Source organism: Diceros bicornis, chromosome 25 (genome assembly GCF_020826845.1).
Source record: "Diceros bicornis minor isolate mBicDic1 chromosome 25, mDicBic1.mat.cur, whole genome shotgun sequence".
In the NCBI taxonomy this organism is placed as follows: domain Eukaryota; kingdom Metazoa; phylum Chordata; class Mammalia; order Perissodactyla; family Rhinocerotidae; genus Diceros; species Diceros bicornis.
The window spans coordinates 18,821,840-18,846,248 of NC_080764.1; the positions used below are offsets into that span (position 1 = coordinate 18,821,840).

Here is a 24,409-nt window from a genome sequence, read left to right on the forward strand (position 1 = left end):
CAGAAACTCTACAAATCCCAAGCAGCATAAACACAAAGAAAACCACACCTACGTGCACAAAATAATACTGCTAAAAACCAAAAAGTACTTCTTATAAGCAAATAAAGACACACTGAAAAAGCAACAACACTGAGAGTGACTTCTCAATAAAAACAAAGGAAGTCAGAAAACAATAAAACTGTACCTTTAAAAGCTGGGGGAAAAAATCCTGCCAACTTAGAATTCTATATGCAGCAAAACTGCCTTCAAAATGAAGTTGAAAAGACAATTCGGACAAAAACTGTGATAATTCATCAAAAGAAAGTCATTTTAAATGAAATACTAATAGGTATTCCACAACTAGAAGGATCAAGAGAGGCAGGAAGGATGAAAAGCAACAGAATGGGTAAATATGAGGGTAAATCTACATCAACACTGACTATAAAAACAACAGCAGCAGCAATAATAGTGCCTTGTGAGCTTTGAAATATATAGAGAATCAAAATACACAACAGCAGCACAGGTGAGGGGGGATAAACAGAATTAAAGTGGTTTAAGAACCTTACATTGCTTGGAAAGTGATAAAACTACTAATTTATGTTGGAGTTGAAGGAGTAAATGATACATCTTAAAATCTCTAGAGTAGCCACTAAAAAAATCAGTATTCAAATTCAAAAGAGAGCAAGAAAGGAAAAGAAAAGGGACATAGAACAAGTGAGACAAACAGAAAGCAACTAGCCAGGTAGTGGTAGTTTTAAATCCAAATACATCAGCAATGACATATACAGAAAACAGTTTAATGAAAAAACAAGGATTATCAGATTGGGGAAAATTGTATGCTGCTTACAGAAGACACACTTTACATATAAGGAGCCAAACAGGTTGCAAGGATCAAAAAATATATACCGTGTAGACCTCAACTAAAAGAAAACTGGTATAGCTATATTAATACCACACAAAAGAGATCTATGACAAAAAGCATTACTAGAGATAAAAAGGGACATTTCATAATGCTAAAAGTTTGATTCACCAGGAAGACATAACAATTCTAAAATGTTATGCACTTACCTAGTCTCAAAATATATAAAACAAAAACTGATAGAGTTACATGGATAAATACACAAATTCACAATAACAGTGGGAGCTTCTAACCCAATCCTCTCAGTAACTGACAGAATATGCAGACAAAATCATTAACAAACATGACCTACTTGACATATACAGAATACTACAACCAACGAATGCATATTTCACATTCTTTTCAAGTATACATGCAATGTTTACCAAAGTTGACCACAGGCTGGGCTATAATGCAAATCTCAACAAATTCCAAAATACTGAAACTATTTTAGCATTGCTAGAAATTAATAAGATAACTTTTCATAGTTAAGAAATATCTTTCCAAATAACCCACAGACCAAAGAAGAAATCACAATAAAAATTTTAAAATATTTTGAACTAAATGATGATGGAAATACAACATATGAAAACTTACGGGATATAGCGAAAAAGTTACCCTTTGAAAAGAATGTAGAGATTTAAAGGCCTATATTAGAAAATCTAAATTAATAAGCACACAGATCCAAACATAACCAAGTCAATTTTGTTTTAAAAATAAAAACATATCCTATACTTTCCAGTTTTTTAGAAGTGTAACTTTTGAACATTGGATTAACAAAGAAATGGCCCCCAAAATATTCTAAGTAAGAAGATGCAACTACCTGTATAAAAACATTACATCTACTGGTGAGGTCTTCAGCAAATTTATCCATTCTCTGCTCTTTAGATAAAATAGATTCCATTTTCATCATCCATGAGCTCACAAAGACGTAGTAAGACTGTACATCTCTAACAAAGGAAAATATTGGGGTTACTCAGCACAGGAAAGAAAATTTACTTCCATTTCTTTGTATTGGTGGGGATAAAATATTTCCTTGCAGCAGCCATTTCATCTTTCCGGTTTTCGAAATACAGATACCATATACACATATATAATTTACTCATTCAATAAATATTCACTGAATGCCTATACAGGCTAAGCACTCTTCTCAGTACTGAAAATAAAAATCAGCAGTAAACAAAATAGATAAATATCCCTGCCCCCATGAAGCTTACATTCTAGAAAGGAGAGCTAATGGTAAGGAAGTCAATAATTAAAATCTGGAAGATGTCAGATGATATGTGCTATGGAGAAAACACAGCGGGGAAAAAGGATAGGGACTGGGGTGCTGGGTACAGTTTTAAATACAGTGATCAAAGCAGGCTCACTGAAAAGGGGGTTTTGAGCCAAGATTTGAAGATGAATGAGTAATTCACGCAAATATATAATAGAAGAGAATTCTAGGAAAGTAAATAACAAGTGCAAACATCCTAAAACAGGAAGCGTGTCTGGCATATTCAAGTAATAACAAAGAAGTCAGTATGACTGGAGCACAGACAGCAGAACAGAAAGAGATCAGAGAGGTGCAGGGGTGGGAAAGTGGGGGAGTAGGAAAGGCAGGGAGTGAGGAAGGGATTTGTGTAAGGCCTTGTAGGAAGTTACGACTTCAGTGGAAAGCCACTAGAGGATTTGAGCAGTGTGACTTGATTAACTTTGAAGAGGATCAATATCACTTTGGCTGATATGTTGAAAATAAACTATAAAGGGGACAATGGTAAAAGCAGGAAAACCACTTAGGAAGCTACGGTGATAACGCAGAAGAAAGGGATTGACAGCTTGAACCAGAACAGGAGCGTGAAAGCGGTCAGAATCTGAATATAAAAGCTAACATTTATTGAAAGCTTACTATATATCAGCCACTGTTCTAAGCAATTTATACAAATTAACAAATTAATATATTAAATTATACAAATTAATACAGAAAACAAATATACAAAATAACAAATTAATAATTTGTATACAAATTTATACAAATTCAATCCTCACATTAACCTTACAAGGTAGGTATTATGATCTCTATTTGACAAAAGAGGAAACTGACGCAAAGAAAAATTAAGTAACGTGCCCAAGATCATACAACTAGTACACAGGCGCGTCAAGGTTCAAGCCCACATCTAGGAAGCTCTCCCATCTGGAAAGATTAAATCAATAATATAATTCTACTGTGCAGGCTGATTACAAACACTAAATCACTCTATCAATGCGCCTCAAATCACTCAAGATGGGAACTGAACTTTTAGCCCATAAGAAAAAAATGGACAATTCCCCTCATGGGATCTGATGTTACCAACTCTTTTTAAAAACCTTCTTCAGTTAGACAGGGTGGAGACACGTCCCATTATTGCTGGTCAGAATCAGCTACAGGATAGCCCTTCAGGGCAAGGGACTAAGGAGACTCACCTTACAGGGCAAGGGACTGAGGAGACTCACCTAACTAAGATGAGAATTCCACAGTGAGGTTGTGTGTTGGCTAGCCATACTACCAAGCAATCTGACAATCTCAAGAACTCAGTCTGAAGAGAGATTATGCCAAAATCTTTAATGTGTTTTAAGGAGGTGAAACCCTAACATCAAATGCAAGAAAAATAATTTCTGCCAAGCCAGGATTCCCCTAGACAAAAGACATCAATAGTTGTACTTTTGGCTTTGCCTTGAATGGTGCTAAAATGTATTATTTGATTGTGGATGATTCAATTTACAAGTCTGAAATACAGAGAAAGAGCATGGTCCTAGGATAAAACCTCCACTTTTGAAGAGGAGGCTGTGGTCAGGACTCAGCAGGGATACAACGTACAGGAGGGGACAGACAGGTCATGAGCAAGGACAGAAGGAAGAGGCCTAGACTATGGAGCCCTCCCTGATAGCGATCATGCCAATAACATTATGAAGAAGGCTGATACACGGTCAAGAGCATTCACTCAGCTTTAGATCAGACTATGCAGGATAACGCAAAGGTCTGTCACTCCGCCCATCACTCCTGCATCCAGACACCAGACAATCTTCGTCTCTTGTAAATATATGAAAATGAAACTGCTTCAACTTTTAAAAATCAAGTTAATTGGCAAAGAAAGTCCAAAAACGGCAAAGGGTCCTGTCAGATTGTTAGCTTCATTTCAAAGTACAAACAGGAAGAACACTAAGGAAAAAAAAATCTCCTGCCCCATTAAATAGTGTCAACACCTGTAAGTCAACTGGGGGTTTGAAACAAATGTTCATACCTCTATTCTCTTAAGTCAGTATTCCCAGCATCAAAATGGTTGCGAATGAAAAAGCAAAATGCAGCAACCTACAAACCTTGGACTCCAGTTAGGAGGTAGCTGGAGCACACGGCCCCTTGGTGTCTAGTGAATAGTGCAGGTACAGGGAAACCGTCCCCTACTGCTTCCTCTTCACTACATAATGAACTCTGGAGCCTGAGTCACCCCCTCAACTTCTAAAATGTTAGACAAAGCTCATGCTGATCACACCATCTCCACTCTCCCGAGTTTCACTTTAGTGAATTTTAGGTTTCTTTGGCAGAACTGCAAGGAAAATGAAAAAGACACTGTTCCTTTCAGTTCCATGGAGCTCTACAGTGACTGTATAGGTATATCATTAGAACTGAAGAATTTAGAAATGTAAAATTTTATCATGTGGAGGGTCTTTGAAAGTCAACTTATTCAACATTCCACTAAAAAGACTCACTTCCTATAGCACCTTGGGCTGCTGGTCATCTATATTCTGCCTCCACAGCTCTAGCGGAAGAGTACATGACTTCTCAGAGCAGCCCACACAACCCTCCCTGTTGCAGAGGCTCTACAGTAGCACTGGCACGGGTTTGCATGCCCTCTCTGACATGTACTTACCTGTGTGACCAGGCAAAGTTCATTTCTCTAAGCCTCATTTTCCTTACCTAAAAATGGGATAAAAACAGTACTACAGAAGAGTAGTTAACAGCTTGTGCTCTAGAGTTGGACTGCCCAGCTCTGCCACCAATTAGCTGTTTAAATCTGAGCAAGTTTAATCTTTCTGTACTTCAGTTTTCTCATTTATAAAAATGGTGATAACAATAGTATCTACCTCATAGCATTTGATAACTAAAGCGAATGATACATGTGAAGTTCCTGGAATAGTTATCGGCTTATAGAAGGCAGCACTGGGTAAGTATTACTTGTGATCTTTATTATTTCCCACATGAGAAGACTGTTACAGGGTTTAAATAAGACAATGTGTTTAAAGCCTTTGGCATAATGCCTGCTAAACAGTCAGGAGCTCGATAATGTTGGTAATTATTTTTATTAATATCTGCCATGCTCATCTTTTGGATCTAGTTCAACATTCTGGAGCTACAGAGATCAAATCTGTTCCCTCTTCAATCTGAACACCCCTCAAATATTTAAAGAAACCCACCACAACATTCCTCAGATTTCTCCTTTAAAGGCCCAACTATATAGAGACTCTTCAATGAGTCTTCAAAGCGCACAGTTCGCAGATCTTCTGACACCCTCTTCAGCTTCATCTAGGGATGCTGCAGTTAGTGGCTCTCTTAACACGTGGCATCACCAAACATCAGTTATGATCTGATCCATAAGAATTCAATGGAACTACCAATTTCCATGGCCTAGATATCATAACTACTAGTTTCCATAACCTAGGTATAGTTATTAATGTAATCTAAGTATTTAGTGGCAGTTTTAGCAACTATCACACTGTTAAAGAATATTATGCCTCTGATAACCAAAATATCCACACCTTTTTTTAATTATCGCTACTAAACCTGATCTCTGTCTCTGTCCATATTACTGAATTCATCTCTTTAATCTAAATCCAAACTTATGTCTTTATCCCTCCTCAATTCTGTTTTAGAATGTCTTAGAGGGCTCTGAAATCTCTGCCACAAGTAGTCCTGCCTGAATTGAGGTGTCATTTTCCACTGACTTCAATCACAGGACTTGAGAGTACCAAGAGATGCTTTAGGGGATCTCCTACAGACATGTTTTTCCTTGCCCCATCATGTGGCAGTGGTCCAATTTCCCCTGGATAGTCAAGATCAACAGAAAGCGGTAAGTATCCTGTTACTCTTTAACCATGTCAAAGATAAAAACTGTGTCCAGCACAGGGCCAGTGGCAAAGTCCTGTGTCACTTCACTTAAAATCTTCATCCAGATCACCACGTGATTTTAGCAGTGTACAAGTAAGAATGTGCAATAAATTTAATTGTTGACGCTACATGATGGGATCATTGGGGCTTTTCATACTATTTTCTCTATTTTGAGTATATTTAAAAATTTACATAATAAGAGTTAAAAAATAAGGAAGCAAATATCAGAAGAAAGGAAGAGTTAAAGGCGTTCCTTTAGGGAGGACTGAGGTACAGAGAGAATTAGACAGGGGGCAATTATTTTTCCCTTTAAACCTTTAGTACTTTTTGACTTTTTAAATATGGGCATACACTACTTGCATAAAAATAAAAATAAAGGAAAAAAAAGGAGTACATCAAATTAAAGTCAACTCCTCCAAAAATCATCAATGAATCATGGACACACAATGTTTTTAATGTCGTCAAATGACATCTACTGCAGACAGTTCCCTTTAGACAAAAAATATTTAATGCATCTGATAAAAAGTATGTGTGTACGTATTACGTGTGCATATATATATGTGTGTGTGCACATACACATACATATGTACACACACACACATATCTCCAAAAAGTATAATTTGCCTACATCTTCAATTGAGTTTAAGCCTAAAACATTTTAAAAAACAAAACACAAAAAAAAAGCTCCTAGAAAATAAATCTCCTAGAGATTGCCCAAACTTTTCTCTGGTAATGAGTAAGTACATTTGATCTTATCATTTAAATGCTTTCCATATATTTCGAATCAGTAGAAGATTTGAAAATATAAAATATAAATATTTTAATTACGGGTGCTTATAAAACCTACTTGGTAAGTGATTGAGCTTTCTGCTGTAGGAAAGTATCTCTGTATATTTTAATGGCTTGAAGACTTTTTCTGTCTAGAAGTTTGGCAGCTGCTGGTATTTTCTGGATTAAAAAATTATCAGGAAACCAAATAATATTAGCAGTTAGAGTGATGGCTGGCACCTGAAACAGTAAACATAAGGGGAAGGAAATCATTAAATGAGGCTAAACAATAAGTTGTTGAATAGTTCTACAACACACAATGGACAACAATTTATTTCAAGAAAAAATAACCATAAAAAAATACTCAATATATTGTGGGACAAGTTATCTCACTGAGTGGCACAGAGTTAAGGCATTCCTTTACCTGGTGTGGAACATGACAATAATTTTATTCTGTCTAAATATTACACAACACACACACACACGTTTACACACTCATGCATTTTCAGATGAATAAAATATGCAAAAAGCAAAGAGAAACGTGAATCCTCATGACCCTTACCTTCACTCCATATTAGTGATAAAATAAATATGGGTTATTTATGGGTTATGTGACCGTGGGTTCTCACGGTCACATATCACTTGATTCTACAAACTAAATTTTCAATTTTGAAATCAGGTGCCACATCACAGAAATAGCAAAGATGTAGAAAAAAATTTTTAATTTTTTCTACTTCAAAAATGAGAATGAATGGTAAGAAGAGGAGAAAGAACAGAAGAGAAAGAAGAAGAGACAAAAGTAGTAACAGTAATACAAAGTCAACGTATAGGAAAAAATCTGGAAAAACATCCACTAATACGTATTTATATGACATGGAATTATAGGGTATTTTCATTTACACTGTTACTTATTTCTGGAATGCATGGATTTTAAAAATGAATATTATTTTTGTAATTATTGTTACAAAATATTAGTATTACAAATATTATTATTTTTGTAAGCAGGAATAAAATACATTTTAAAATATCCAGTTTTATCCAAAATCTTTTTCATCTACTCAAATTGAAAAAAAATGAGATTTCCAAGTTCTTACCTTCTTACAAATGTCCAATAAAGACTTATAAAACTTTTTATCAACAGTCCGAAAAATGTGAAAGTGCAGTACAAAGAGTCCACAAACCCCAACATACTTGTCTCTCTGGTCAATTTCAGAAGGTTCCCCTTATAAGACAATACCATGAGAGAAAAACAGAACAAATATACTTAAAATTCTGCTTTTAAGGAAATGCAAATTTTATAAACAAAAACAAAAACAAAAACATGCAATTTACATTACCAAGCTTGGCTTCTACATTTGCAAAAATTGAGCGAATACTATGTGCAAATTCTTCAGCAAAAGTGCTGTTTTTGGAAACAGATACTCCTCCATTGAGAGAATCAAACTGCTGTTCTATACAGGCCTAGACAGGAAACATTTAAAGAGAAATTTAGACTCTCAATAATAAGCTATTAAACAGACTTAACTATAGAGTGTGTGATAAACTTCTACATTCATCATTTTAATTTTACTAACACTGAAGCTCAGGTTTTTACCTTAATCTAACACCTAAATCCATTTGAATGAAAAATGCATATGTACTTATATATTTGAGTATCAGTTATGTGAAAGTAATAAAACTGAACCAAATATCTATAATTCTACATGAAGAGATACACAGAGTGATGTTCAGTGATGTAGAGAAGACATATCTGATGAAGCACTGAAAACATAAACTGTGTAGAAATGTCTCCTGGAAAAAGAATCAATGACAAAAAAATTACCTTTTGAATCTAATGGATTAAGTTAAATTGATATAAACAAGAGTTGGGATCAATCTGTAAAAACTGTGATCATGCAAAACATAAATTAAAGGCAACCTTGAAGCAGATTTGATTTCACATGGAATATAATGCAATTTCTGGTGGATACCATCTACAGCAGTGCTGTCCAACAGAACTTTCTGTAATGATGGAAATGCTCTACATCTGCACTGTCTGGTATGACTGCTGGCCACAAATTCACATGGCTGTTTTCTTTTCCTAGCTTTACTGAGATATTATTGACATACAACGTATGTAAATTTAAGGTGCACAGTGTGATGATTAGAGTACATGTGGCTACTAAGCACTTGAAATGTTGCCAGTGTGGCAGAGGAAGTGAATTTTTAATTTTATTTAATTTTAATTAATTTAAATAGCCACACATGGTTAAAAGCTACTGGACCGTGCAGACCCAAATTATATTCCCTGAGCCTAGGGAGAATTAAACAGACTTTAGAGGTAGTCTTACAAACTAAATCTAGAGGTTAACAACAAACACAATATTTAACACAACTGCTTAGATCTTAATCCTTGAATAGCTTTATCTTTTTACATAATTAAAAAAAAAAAACCCTCACCCCAAATACAACTAGTACACTATCTTGTTTGCTAATAGATGCTGAAATTTATATTTTAGTACACTAACAATGTTTTAAGCCAAAACACTTCTAAAGGAACACATATTCAACCGTGTGCTATGAAAGTATCCTACTCTAATTCTGAACTGGGTCAACTAATATGAGCCCATATTACGGCCTGAGATAGCTCTCATACCTGAAATATCATTCCATCAAGTAACTGTCCCTCTAGCTTCAGCAAGAACTTTTCAAATGGCTTTAGTTTTTCTTCCTGAATTCCAAATTTTGAAGGATTGTGATGGACAGATTTCAGTAACCTTGTGAAAGATTAGAAGACCATCAGTTTGCCTAAAAAATTCTTAAATTAAAAATTTTCCCAGAAATCAAAATTTTATGTTTGTAGTTCTTGTTTGACTCATACATCTGAAAACTTGAACAAAAACAATATTAATATATTTAATTTTCTAATCATGCCTCTTTGCATCATCTTAAATTCAGATACCTGGTGCTCTCTAGATACCAGACATTTAGTAAATACTTATAAACTGAATAAAATGCCTTGAGTTAAAAAAGTCTTGGAGTATACAATGAAATAAAACCAAGTTCAGGAAAAACAATTGTCACTTGACTAGAACCCAAGGAAAAAATAAATCTGAACCCGAAGGCATTCAAATTAACATTCTACTACACTTGAAGAATTGGGATGCTTTATACAAGCATATCATACTCTCAAACAAACCCATCAGCAATTAAAGATTGGTTACTGTCTTCATAAAAACATCTGACGAGATCCTTCTAAATATAGATCTCCAGGTCTTTTAAAGGATCTGCACTCTTTACATTTATTTACTTTTTACTAACAATTAACTATACAAAGTAAGAGAATATTTTAAATATTTTAATTGGCTCACCTTTTGTACATAGTCCAGTGGTCTTTCAATGTGATATGATTATCAATAATTTCATCCAAGGTAAGCAAAACTGTCAGTAGCTCTCCCAAGTGCTCATACATAGTCTGTCAAAAAACTTTTAATGATTATCATTTAATCACTAGTTAGAAGTTAAGCTTCAAGTGGATTTTTAAAGTTAAATACATTTGAGCTAATTATTAAATTAGTTAAAGCAGTGGGCAAATCAGTATATTAAGCTACAGATGAAATTACTGATCCTCAGATGGAAAAATTAGCCTTAAATAGACAAACACTTTGCCCAATATTTCATCCTTAACTGTGATATGTTTCACTCTCCAAAGAGACCACTTGGAGAAACCACACTGGGCCACTACTGGGAAAAACTAAGAGTTACACTGACAGTGGGTCAGTAATGCATCATCAACTTCACAGATGAAAGAGAACAAATGCAAAAATATATATGTATATACATAATGTATATATATATCCATTATTGCTATAATTGCTGTACTCCCCAATCATACAAACTCCAAAGTAAAATACACCAAAAATTACAGGTTTACACGTCAAGTTAAATTACTTTTACCTGAAAATGAACTCCAGTTGTCTCTATAATCTTGGGTGCAATCCTGTAATAAAATAACACTCAAGTTAAAAAAAAAATCTCCTTCTTTGTCACAGTTCATTTTTATTTTAAGGAAAACACACAGCAACAGAAGCTCTTGGAATTTTAAAATGTATTTATCTTTATTTAGGCTTTAGTCACTAAAATTTAAGAGATCCAATGAATTACTACCATATTGCACTTTCCCAAGAAGGGAACTAATTTGTACATACAGAATCTGGGCTATCCTTGCCTATACCCAACTCAATGGGCAGGAATATGACAATATATGGCCCATGAATAACCTTAGCCATTTAAACCTAAAGGATCTAATTGGGGTGGGAGTAGAGAAATAACAAAACTGATATTTATTTTTTTATAAACTATTAGAATTTCTCAATTCCCAACTAGAATCTCTGTTATCCTACCCAAACCGGCGTTTGGGAACTAGTTCTCTCTTCAGTCAGGTTTATTTTAAGTTCTCATCCCTACTGAAAAACAATACAGACAACTAGGATTATACCAAAGTCAAAAGCCCTGGGATAATTCAATTTTACTTCCTAGAGATTCACTTTACTCAACAGTAAATAATTTAAGATAGTACTTGTATATCAAAGCACATATTGATATTCCACAGGATAAAATATTTTAAAAATTAAACACAAAATTCAAATAAGTTTCATCTTTCTTGGGCAGGGGTGTGGTGGTGGGGAGTCCTCTCTGAATTACACGACAGGTACTGCAGGGGTTGGGGGAGCTATGTTCTCGTTCCCTTCTGCCATGAGAGCTTCACTAAAAGGACAGAACATAAATAAACACCTGACTGAGGGAAAAACATGAGAATGAGAAAGAGTTAACACAGTCTTCCAGTTTATAAAGAGAGTTAAGATGCAGCATGGTATAGTAAGAATGACAATGAACGGACTGGTGATCAAAAGAACAGTACCTAAATTACTATGGAATGTTGGCAAATAATTCCTCTGGGCCTCAGTTATCTCTTCTCATAATTGAGAATCCCTAGTCATATACCTAAACGAAATTATTGTAAGGTTATAATAGTAAATGGGGAAAATATTAAGTATAAATATTAATCAAATGTGATATATTACTTTATGATAGTAAAAATAGTGAGGGCTCTGAAAATTTGATCATTTTTCTTGATTTACAGGAGTGGTCCCCAAACTTGGAAGATCATTAGAATTACTCACAACATTTTTTCAATGAAGATTCCCTAGCCCTACTCCCTAAGATTCTGCAGTTTAAGAAAAGTCTCATGGGATTCTAATGAGCTTAGGAATCTTCAATGTAAAGGAAAGGAAAAGAATAAGCAGAGGAACACGGTACATGCACTAATCCCATATTAGCCTTTTCCTATATAATCACATTTCTTTAAGATTATTCTGTCAACATTCTCATTCAGACAGATAATAAGTTCATCCACTGTGGTAGAAACTGTGTCTTATTAACCTATGCATTATACACATCAAGTAGTGTTTGAAAGACCATGAATGTTCAAAGAATGCTGAGCAAGTGAATGAAGGAATAAGTGAGTGAAGGAACAAAAAACTATTTCAGGTAATTAGTTTTAGAAAAACATTTCCTGCATCTCTATTATAAATGCAAAAATATTTCTAAAATCCATTACTTGTTACTGATATAGAGGGCAGCCAACTGATGGACTACATTCATCACCACTTCATAGCACCTCGTAACAAAACAAGACAGTTCCTGAAATGACAAGTTGAGTATATGTTACAAAGTTGCTTTTTAAATGTCACCATTTCTGACTGAATTTTATGGTAACAATGCTAAACAAAAACACAATAGTTTTCCAGTAAAATCTCCAGTTAACCTGCAGCCATACAATGTCAAGCATCCCTCAAGTAATCAATTCTTAACTCAGCTCCTCCATCCCAAGGTCATTTCTACCTCTTTGACCCCATGGCATTTCATCTATACTTTAAGTCTTGTGTTTTAGTTACTCATATAATTCCTAAATGACAGAGACTGTCTCATTCCTTCTTTGAATATCCACTGCCTAGCATGGTAGCTAACTCGCACCTGCTTCTCAATAAATTTCTGTCCTATTAAATGAATAAATGAATGAACATCTGAATGAATGAAAAAGCTCAAAAGCTGCTAGTTCAGAAAGTATGACAATGAGGGGAAAAGGGTCTCCAGAAGTCACTCTGAAATAACTTCAAATGTTTATTACCTTTAACCTGATCTATAAACAGACTTGGCACACAGCAAGTGAAATATTAACTATCCCAGCAATAGAGTCTGTCATTAAATAATTAACTCTCATCTACCATGTCCCACACCTCCTGAAAATTTTTTTCAGAAGCTCTCAACTGTTAAACCTATAGACACAGTTTGCAACCTAAAATATTTAAAACCTGATTAAACCTATTGCTGTTCTAAATTTTAAGCTCTATGAAAGCAGGAATTTCTGTTGGTTTTGTGCACTGTTGTATCCCCGGCACCAAGAACAGTCTCTAACACGTGCTAGGCTCATAAAACATTTGCTGAATGTTTAAAAACTGGATTTTATGCAGCTGTCAGTGCTATCCAAAAACAGTTTAAGGTTTTTGAAAACGAAAATGAATGCATTTCAATTTTACCTAAACAGCTCTAGATTTACATTTCTTACTAAATTTCTAAAAGTTTAAAAAGCAGAGAAAACAACAGAAAACGCAGGACAAACAGAAAGCACAAAATAAAAAGGCAAAAACAAGTCCAGATATATAACAGACTATTTACATAAGATAGAAATAGAATAAATTAACCAATTAAAAGAGATTTTCAGACTGTATAAAAAAATCAAAATTCAGGAGCTGGCCCGGTGGCGCAAGCAGTTAAGTGCGTGTGCTCCGCTGCGGTGGCCCGGGGTTCGCCGGTTTGGATCCCGGGTGCACACCAACGCACTGCTTGTCAAGCCATGCTGTGGTGGCGTCCCATATAAAGTAGAGGAAGATGGGCATGGATGTTAGCCCAGGGCCAGTCTTCCTCAGCAAAAAGAGGAGGATTGGCAGATGTTAGCTCAGGGCCAATCTTCCTCACACAAAAAAAAAATCAAAATTCAAATATATGCAGTTTTAAAGAAACACAACTAAAACATAATGACACTAAAAGGTTGAAAGACTGAAGAAAGATAAATCCAGACAATGCTATCTCAAACAGAGCTGGGGCAGCAATATTAATATCAGACAAGATAGACTTTATTAGCATTACTATAGCTAATTACTATATATAAAATATATATAAAATTATATATCATATACATAATTATCATAGCTTAAGAAGGTCACCATGTAACCATAAAAGATTTATCAGGAATGATTAACAATTCTAAATTTTTAGGTACTAAATAAAATATCCTCAAAATAAGAAATGCAAAATTTTATAAAACTAGAGGGAGAAACTGACACATTCATTGGGACCCTGCGAATTATATTTCTTTTCTTTTTGTTTTGTTTTTGTTTGTTTTTTGTGTGAGGAAGATTAGCCCTGAGCTAACATCCGTGCCCAGCTTCCTCTACTTTATATGGAACGCAGCCACAGCATGGCTTGATAAGCTGTGCGTAGGTCCGCACTTGGGATCCAAACCCGCGAACCCCAGGCCACTGAAGCAGGGCACGAGAACTTAACCACTATGCCACTGGGCTGGCCTCCAAATTATTTCTTAGACTCCTGCCCAGCAGGCTTCCTGTTAGGTTCTGCCAACAGGTGGCACTAAAAGGAGACCAGAAGGCAGGAAAAGGACATCATTTCTATCTCTTGCTGGTTTTATCAACACAATCCAGGCAGGACTGCAATGGCAGTTTGCTCCAGCTCCTTTCAGCACTACAGAACCAACCTCACAGCACCCTCTCAAAGGTACCAGCAGCAGCCAGGCAGCACTGCTTCCTCAGAGGTATGAGCACTGAATTCCATGGGGCTCCTCCTGCAAGCTCCGAGATTCTGGCAACCCCAACCTTTTCCCTTTTTTTCCTAGATGTAGAGGTGGTATCTGCTTCTTCTGGATTACCTCACTGTTCCCTTTTTTCTTTCAACCCTCCAACTCTTTTTTTTTTTTTTTGTGAGGAGATCAGCCCTGTGCTAACATCCGCCAATCCTCTTTTTTTTTTTTTTTTTTGGCTGAGGAAGACGGCCCTGGGCTAACATCTGTGCCCATCTTCCTCCACTTTATATGGGACGCCACCACAGCATGGCTTGCCAAGCAGTGCGTCGGTGCGTGCCCGGGATCCGAACCAGCGAACCCCGGGCCGCCGCAGCAGAGCGCGTGCACTTAACTGCTTGCGCCACCGGGCTGGCCCCAACCCTCCAACTCTTATGTCACCAATTCTCTGTATTAAACCTCTTCTTTTGAAATACCTTGTGTCATTTGTTTTCTGGACTGGACCCTGACTGACAGCTCCCATAATAGAAGATAATTTCAACAAAATGCTCTCAATTAGGTCAAGTAGACAAAAAAGCCGTAAAGATGTTAATGATCTGAAAACTACATTAGCATGCTTGATTCAATGAAATATATCAAATCTTGTACCCAACAATCACAAGGTAGGTGGGATTATGGGTACTTTTTCCTTATCTCCAATTTTTGCTTTTGTCATATTGTACAAACATCACTTTTATAATGCAGAGGGGAGAAATAGAAGTTATTTCATACTTTTGATAAAATTAAACCAAAAGATCTAGAATAACTAAAACTTTGCAGTGATGAAAAGCATATCTAAATTGAAACATGTGGTTAGAAGCATCAAGTGCTCCTGCTTTTAATAACCTCATCGTTGCTCATGTAACGGCTTAATCATCTCCATCAACAACTTTTTCTGACATCAATTACCTTTTCCTACCTGGTACAAAGTTTAAATCATTCTAAAAGGCATGGTGACAAATTATTCATAAACGAAGTTATACAAAGAAACTTATTTTGATCCTTATTTCCCTAAAAATGTTGTAAAAATCTTTCAAGAACTATGATCTCCTTAACTATACTCCAATCCCAACTAAGTGTCTTACCTTCACAGTACACATTCTTAGCATTTGAAGGTTTCAGAATTCTTTGTTAATTACGTGTAATTTACTCAAACTTTTCAAAGAAAAATCTCAATAAAAAGTAAAATGAGTTACCTGTAAGAATGAAATAAATCTGCCCATTTGAATTTGGCAATCACCTTCCACCATGCTGGAATCTGTAGCTTTAAAAGGCAACGTGAAGAATCATATTTCAACTTTTTAATTTAAAATCAATCAACACCAAAAAAAAGAAAAATAAATGATTTTTATTCATTAGTGCATCTTATAATCTGCATAGTGTTAAAAACAGAATTTTGGGGCTGGCCCGGTGGCGTAGCGGTTAAGTGTGCATACTCCGCTTCAGCAGCTCGGGGTTCACAGGTTCGGATCCCCGGCGCGCACTGACATACCGCTCATCAAGCCATGCTGTGGCGGCATCCCATATAAAGTAGAGGAAGATGGGCACGGATGTTAGGCCAGGACCAATCTTCCTCAGCAAAAAAAAAAGAGGAGGATTGGCATCAGATGTTAGCTCAGGGCTGATCCTCCTCACAAAAAAAAAAAAAAAAACACAACAGAATTTTTACCCTGAAGAGAAAAATGAGAATCATTAATCACATAATTAAAAGTAACCATCTGTTTCACCATTTAATGAATTCAAAGAAAATTCTCATCCAGCTACAGTGCTTTGTAACTTATAAAAATATCACAAATAGACTTTAGAGAATTTGCCACTGCTTCATCACTCAGGTTTTTTTCACCCGTTTACCAAACAAACCAACAAAAAATCTGAATGCTTATTTTCTCACACTAATACATTATATAACCATGGTAGTCCTACAATTATCTGGTAACTTTTTGTTTATTTCGATTTTACAAAAGCCATCATGGGACCAGTCCTGTGGTGTAGCAGTTAAGTGCGTGCACTCCACTGATGGCAGCCCAGGTTCGGATCCCAGGCGCACACCGACCACTGCTCGTTGGGCCATGTTGTGGCGGCATCCCACATAAAGTGGAGGAAGATGGGCACGGATATTAGCTCAGGGCCAGTCTTCCTCAGCAAAAAGAGGAGGATTGGCATGGATGTTAGCTCAGGGCTGACCTTCCTCACACAAAAAAAAAAAAAGCCATCACAACATTACAATGCAAAATTTTAAAACTTACCTCCTTCTCCATAAAACAAGAGACCATTATAAAATTTAGTTTCAGCCTGTTTAAAAAAAATTAAAATAATTTTAAAGATCGCTATTTTGTTTTTAAATTCCTTAGCTCTCTTAGTTATCCATATTTAATAATAAGCAGAGGACTACGTCACCTATACACAAATTCACTTAAATTCAACAACTGCTTACAATACAGGTAACTTCAATTCATTTTTAGAGTACCAAAGATACTCAGTTATTTCTTGATTTCTTTAGGCTTTACGCTGTCTTATCTGACCACTGTAATTGTTTCACATCCTCCCATTAGTTCATGGGAAATAAGAAACAATCACATAGTATCAAAAAGGTAGAGAAAAAAGATGAAGTTTACCAACTTCTACCAGAGTTTTAATGGCTCATGGGTTAGGAAACACAAAATATATTAAAAATTCAAAGGTTTTTTCAAAAGTCAGTTATATCTAGAAAGTCAGTATATACGGCAGGTAACACCGACTTTAAAGGTATGCAGACTCAGACTCAAACCGCTACTACCAGTAAAACTAGGCAAGTGACATCCTATTGAAGCCTCAGTTTCCTCATCTATTGCTCACGCACCTCTCTGAGCTGTTGTAAGTATTAACAGGGTTAGCACGGTGTTTGGTACATAGTTAAGCAGTCTGTGAATGGCAGTCACTATTAATTTAAATAAATAATTCATTCAACATTCAATAAATATTTATGCACACTGTACACATATAAGCACAAATTTGCCTTCAAATCATGTTTTTAATGTCTTAAGAGTACAAATAATTACCTCATATTTTAATTTCTTGATTTCACAACAAAGTGCAGCATAAACCGTGATGACTTTGTTTAAGACCTAGTTTCATGAGTAAAAACATAAAAGAAAAAAGTAAATTATAGCAAATAACTAAAGCATTTAAAAAACAGATTTTTAGGTTTAGGAATCTGTACCTTGTTCTCAGTTTTTATGAGTTCCAAAAGGGAAGAGTGTTCATAAGGCAAAAGCTATAGAAACAAAGGAAAACAACATTTCTTTTTAATTTGAAAAAAATCATTGAAATTTTAAATACACAAACTGAGACAAGCTCTATTCTATTAAACTTGTATTAGACCCTGCACTCAGCACTAGCTCCATACCAGTTGGGGAGTGACTACTAATGGGTATGGGATTTCTTTTTGGAGTGGCAAAAATGTTCTAAAATTGGCTCTGGTGATGGTTGCACAATTCTGTGAATACACTAGAACCAAAGAATTGTATGATATGTGAATTAATCTTAAGAAAGCTATTATTTAAAAAGTCAATATGTGACTTAGGACAGCATCTAGCACATAACAAATGCTCAATAAATGTTAGTTATTATTTAAGTGGTAACAGGCTACAGTTTCAAAGATAAAACAAGATAGAACCACTTCAAAATGAAACAGAGAAGTGACTTATTCTATACATTGAAAAATTACTCCCACATTAAGATCCCCTAAACAGCATGAGGGAACTTTTGGGAAATGATGGAAATATTCCTTATCTTGATTGAGATATGAGTTACATGGGTGTTTGGTAAAATTCATTGAACAGTATATTTTAAATCTATGCATTTCACTGTATGTAAAATAACCTCAATAAGAAACAAATAAAGCTTGAATATTCTATTCCAACCCTCTTCATTTTCTTTTTTTTTTTTTTTTGTGAGGAAGATCAGCCCTGAGCTAACATCTGCCAATCCTCCACTTTTTGCTGAGAAAGACTGGCCCTGGGCTAACATCCATGCCCATCTTCCTCCACTTTATATGGGACACCGCCACAACATGGCTTGACAGGTGGTCCATCGATGCACGCCCGGGATCCAAACCAGCGAACCCTGGGCCGCCGCAGCGGCGGAGCGCGTGCACTTAACCGCCTGCGCCACCAGACCGGCCCCCTTTCTTTCTTTTTTATGCTGAGGAAGATTCGCCCTGAGCTAACATCTGCTGCCAATCTTCCTCTTTTTTTTTGGCATGTGAGTCACCACCAGCCACAGCATGGCCACTGACAGAGGAGTGGTGTAGGTCCATACCCGGGAACTGAACCCAGGCCTCCTAAGTGGAGCATGCCCAACTTAACCAGTAGGCCACCAGGGTGGCCCCCTCTTCATTTTCTTGATGATGAAAAACAAAAGGCCAGCTCAAAGACTTGGACTTTGTGTCATTCATTGACACTAAAGGCTTTGAGTTTGTGTCATTCTTTAAAAAAAGAAAAACACCTGCCTGGCTTACAGGAAAGAAAATTAACAATTATTCTCCAAGTTTCTTTCAGTACTCTAGATTCCAAATAATAAAAATATATGTTCCAGGGCCTGGCCTGGTGGTGGAGTGGTTAAGTTCGCATGCTCCACTTCTGGCAGCCCAGGGTTAGCGGGTTTGGATCCCAGGTGCAGACCTACCCACCACTCATCAAGCCACGCTGTGGCAGGAGTCCCACATAAAGTGGAGGAAGATGGGCACGGATGTTAGCCCAGGGCCAATCTTCCTCAGCAAAAAAGAGGAGAAGTGGCAACAGGTGTTAGCTCAGGGCTAATCTTCCTCTCACACACACAAAATATGTTCCATTTTTAACAATTATGTTTTCAAGATACAGTATGTCCTGAAAATGTACACAAATAAAAAAATAAAAATCAAACCTTTAATGCTATAGGATCAAGATTGAAATCCCAAACATCTCCAATTGAATCATCCAGTGCATCCTCAATTCTTCTCAATTGAGATGTGTACTCCTCAAGAAATTTCCCATAATTCTTAAGTTGGACTTCAGCATGAATTTCTAAATTTAAATTTTAAAACAGCATGTGAGAAGAATAAGTAATGAATTACAGGACATTTATTTCAAATAATCTCAAAAGTCACAGCAAAGTAGACACTAAGCATTGTTAAATATATTACTTTGGAATGTCTGGAGTTCCTGAAAATAAAGTTTCAAAGTTAAACAATAATTCAGGTTTCAATCTTTTCCAAATAGACAAAATAATTTTAAAAGCAGTAGGTGTTACCATATACAGGGATAGCATCTTAAAACTATAACTTTAAAGTATCATGAAAAAGTCACTATCCCATTTACCCCATAATCTAGGGCTTTTAAACAATCTGAATAATGCCTCAGGCAACTCAAGTGTCCTGATTCTATGCTTTAGTCATAAACAACGTTTTTGCAAAAAAAAAAAAAAAAAATTCATGACCTGATTCTGGTGCAAAAATCTTGTCATAGAACATAGATGCTATGTTGTCACAGAAGCAAAACTTAAAAACATAATTCTTAATTCTATACACAGTAAACCGTTTAAAAATACACCTAAATATTGTTTTTAAAATGAGTTTAGACCTGCTTCATCATAATGAATATTATTCCTGTAATACCCAAAATTTACCGAGATATTGTAATTATTTAACTATAATCATAAAGTTGGAAAAGCCAGTAAAGAACACCGAGTGCAGAATATTGTGCTGATATTTACAGAATTTACCCATTAAGAGATGACTCTAAAGAGTCATTAGAAAAAACTGGACAATAAAGGTAGGCCTATTCACCAAAATTAATGAAAGTAAATATTCCACCCTATACATAAGAATTCATTACTTATTCCAAAGGCAGCAAATTCAACTCCAACTCAGTTTCTTTTATTGATGTGAATAACTTTATTCAATCTTCGCCTTCCAAAAAAAACAGTAAAATTTTTCTCTCCTCAAATTAGTAATGTGAAGCAACTAAGATAAAGTATGTTCTGACTCCTTCAAGATAAAGACCTAGCTCCCCATTATTTTGCAACTAATGCTCTGAATCAGGTAGATCAGTTTAGTTCATCAAGGTTCCTATCTCATTACAGCATTAATCTAGGCAATTTTGAAAAACAATTAGTTTAGATATGATTCATAGTGCAAAAATTAATGAAAACCAGGCACAGAGAAGAGATGAGAAGCCTTCTCTTCCCTACAACTTAAACTAAAAACTGCCTAAGACTCTCAGAATTCCAAGTTCATGTCTAATTATCAGTTACGTGGGAAACGACCAAGGCTGCATTTAACCAGCAATTGAGTTTTTAACAATACTAGAAAAACACGTCAATAAATTACTCATTTAGGTTGTCTGAGAATTCACAAAGCAGTAGGCAACAGATAACCCATAATAAAACTATCCTTGCTGATAAGATAATGAATAGTTGTAAAATTGGTTAAAAAAAAAAAAAAAAGATTTGAAATAACTACATGGTGATTCTTCTAGAGTAAAATTCCAGACACCTGTTTACATGCTTATCTCTTCCAACAGCACGCATTCCTTGTTTTTTCTTTTAATACCTAGCACAGTGCCTGGTATGTAGAACACGTGGAGTGACTCAGATCATTCTGCTCTAAGTTGAACCATTTTCAAACCCAGTAACATATTTTCATGCCAATTTCCTGAAGATACTAGTGTAGGAGAACTGTCGTCCATAAAACTTCATACATGACAAGGAGCAGTTCACTTTATAACAGTAAACACAGAACCCTCTCTATAAAATAATTAAATGTTGTCATTACCACCAAGATTGTCTTTTATGCTGCATAAGAGCTAATATCTCACGGAAAGTTTTGTGAAAAACTACAAACCATTCTGAATTAAGCTCATGCTTCTTTGAGAGGCTATAAAACCTAACTATATCTAAGTTTGTATACGAGTCTTTCTTTATAAAATTAAGCAAAACTCACGTGTAATTTTTTAAAATTACATTCACCTTTTGGGAAAAATGCATTAAAAAAACAAATTCACAAGCAGTATATCCCAATATCTCTTATATCACTTATACAGATTAATATCATCAAGATAAGAAACAGATTGCCAACTTGTATTAATCTTAAATAGAGTCTCACTGAAATAATTAGATGGCCTCTAAATTTTACTGCGTGGAACTGAATTTGTTAGGTTCTTTTGGTTGGACTTGTAAGTGAAAATCAGTTTGATTTTACGAAGGAAAATTTGCAGAAGATTTGCTGTCATTTTTGAAACCTTTCTAGCTGCAATGGAAACTACAGGATATCCCTGAAAAATACCACTTAACGTAAATAAAAGGCAAGGAAGGAGAGAAATTGACATTCACGTGTTTATTTTTTATCATGTGAAGAGTTCTTTTTCGCTATCTTCTACGGTTATACGAACGAGAAGGAAAACACGGCCAAACTTCCGACAGTTGTTTTGGGAGGAAAAGAAGAAAAACAGGAAACCGAAACAGGAACTCGGATCTCAGCCTCTTGTAGAACTGAACGCTTGGAGGATCCGGCGAAAGCCCCCAAGAGGCAAGACAAGAGCCAGCCTCAGCTGCCCATGCTGCCGGGCCTCCCCGGACGCGCCCCGCCCGTGCCTCCCTCTGGGCGGCAGAAAGTGGACGCCGCGCCCCCCGGGGACCGCAGGCTCCCCAGGACAGTCGCCGCCCCGAACGCCGAGCCCAGACCGGGCCAGCCTGACCCGCCATTACTGGGACCTCCAACTCCCGAAAGCCACGCTCGACAGCGCATGCCTCTCCCACTCCAAGGGGCGGCAAGTGTCCCGACACGGACGGCTGCGCAGCGACCGCGACGCAGAGCCCTCCCGCAGGAGCGCTGCCAGGGCTGAGGCGGGCCGGGGAGCGTCCGTCCGCAGCCCTGGCCCTGCCGCTCCCTTACTCTGTGAGCCGTCGTCAACGCGGTCGAACTCCCAGTCCGGGGACAGAGTCTCCACCGCCATCACCCCGGCGCGTCCCACAGTCACAGTCCAAACCAGCCCAGACGACGACAGCGGCCTCACCCCGGAGGCTGTCACAGCACGTGACTTCCGGCCCCGGCCCCACCCACCTGGCGAGGGCCGGCCGCGCTGAATGCCCCTGCTTGCCGCGGGGGCCGCTGGGAAAGCGAGTCCTCCGCGGTGGCCGGAGGCGGCCGCCATGGGGGCGGTGGCGGCGGTCCTTGTCGTGTCCTCCCGTTTCTTCTTGGGCTTTTGCGCTTGTCCCCTTGTCTTCTCATGCCACACGAATACCTGCAATTTCGCCCTGCTGTCTCGAGGCCATTTTTAATACCTGGGGTGTTGCTCCTTCAGTCTTGTCTAAAAAGGACAAAATTAATGGGGTGAGGGCTTAACAGAAGGCGTGGTCCTCGAGGAAGTCGCTGTCCAGGCGCTTCTTGCAAGAGGCCGGTGTTTCCATTGCCCTCCCTGTGGCCTCCACCGGAGTTCCCGGCGCTCTCGTCCTGCACGTCCTGTGCGGATTGTTCCTGAGAAAACACCGCTGTGCGAGAGGAGACCCCAGCGAGGAATTTTACTACTCTGCTTACCTTGCACTCACCGGCTCTCCACCCCTCCTCTTAAAAAGGCGGGAGGGCAGAAGAAGTGGTGTTTAAGTGTGTTCTAAAATGCTCCTACCTGCTAACTGGCTTTTCCGCAAATAGGGATCTGTGTTACCTAGTGTGTACACAGATATTTGCACGGCAATATTCATTGCTGCACGTTTTCAAATAGATACTAATAGGAAATGATCTAAAGGTCCATCAACAGGGAATAATTACATAAAGTTTAATACATCCGTACTATGAAATACTAAATAGCTGTTAAAAGAAATGAAATAGATTTATAGAGGCATGAGAAACTGACAGAAGGTAGTTGCAGAATAATGTGTATTTGTGGTTATGTTTATATTTTATATAAACGTGTATGTACATATGTGCGTGTAAATGCATAGAAAGAGAACTCAAATCACACCAAACAGGGCAGTGGTGAACTGGAAAGGAGTATGTGCTGGTGATTAGAAAGTGAATTTCTTTCTTTCTTTTCAAAAATTTTTTTCTTTCAAAAAGAATAATTTAATCAAAGCAGGTGTGGGAGATCAGAAATGGCCACCCCAAAATGTGCCTCTTTGGCTTGATTATTTTTAAGAACAAAAGACTCTGAAAGAAACTTTGACCTTCCCCCTAACCGCCTATAAGAATTTAAAATAGAAGGGCCTGTTCCAGGAAGGAGCTAATATCATAAGATAACTGTAGTGTAATGTAAAATGTGTCTTTCAGGTCACATTGTCTATAGTTGGCCCATTTTTGCCTTTCCATATTTGCATTTCCATCTCCATGTAAATTACCTTCCTCCCCCTTGAAGTGCCAAACCACTACCCTCAACATCCGCCTTTGTCTTTAGCTGAAGATGGTATTTAAGGTGGCAGCTTTGGCCATTCTGGCGAGTTACTCAGCTGTTCTGGGTTTCTCCCTTGTATACATGTTATAAAGCTTTGTTTGATTTTCTCCTGTTATTCTGTCTCATGTCAATTTAATTCTTAGACCAGCCAGAAGGACCTACAGGGTAGAATAATTATCTTCCTCCCCTACACAGGTCAAAGATCTCTTGAAGAGCATTCCCTGAGGCCCATGGATCTGCAGGTCAAATATTTGAGTGCCCACTAGGTAGCAGGCCCTGTGCTAGATGCAGAGATTATTATGAAAAAACAGACAAACAGACAAGAAAGTGGTTCCAAGATGAATCTC

General features: G+C 37.1%; 1 protein-coding gene across 5 annotated transcripts in view; it reads right to left on the minus strand.

Moving 5' to 3' along the window:
- Positions 1-22,679, minus strand: part of WASHC4 (WASH complex subunit 4) — a 69,733-nt gene extending 47,054 nt beyond the window's left edge. For 4 of the 5 annotated variants that reach the window (XR_009223941.1, XM_058568519.1, XM_058568518.1 and 1 more), the window contains exons 1-14: positions 22,571-22,679; positions 19,564-19,703; positions 17,861-17,914; positions 17,700-17,765; positions 16,908-16,953; positions 15,858-15,925; positions 12,367-12,449; positions 10,704-10,746; positions 10,118-10,221; positions 9,403-9,523; positions 8,105-8,228; positions 7,862-7,989; positions 6,847-7,007; positions 1,701-1,827 (exon numbers count right to left, since the gene is read on the minus strand). Coding sequence is in view for 4 of the 5 variants with exons in the window: in XM_058568519.1 (XP_058424502.1) it covers positions 1,701-1,827; positions 6,847-7,007; positions 7,862-7,989; positions 8,105-8,228; positions 9,403-9,523; positions 10,118-10,221; positions 10,704-10,746; positions 12,367-12,449; positions 15,858-15,925; positions 16,908-16,953; positions 17,700-17,765; positions 17,861-17,914; positions 19,564-19,703; positions 22,571-22,631 (1,326 nt within the window). In the remaining variant the exon portion in view is untranslated. Of the gene's footprint in view, positions 1-1,700; positions 1,828-6,846; positions 7,008-7,861; positions 7,990-8,104; positions 8,229-9,402; positions 9,524-10,117; positions 10,222-10,703; positions 10,747-11,667; positions 11,762-12,366; positions 12,450-15,857; positions 15,926-16,907; positions 16,954-17,699; positions 17,766-17,860; positions 17,915-19,563; positions 19,704-22,570 lie in introns of those variants that run through there. The other variant, XM_058568520.1, reaches the window with a different exon arrangement.
- Between the last annotated feature and the right edge of the window lie 1,730 nt (positions 22,680-24,409).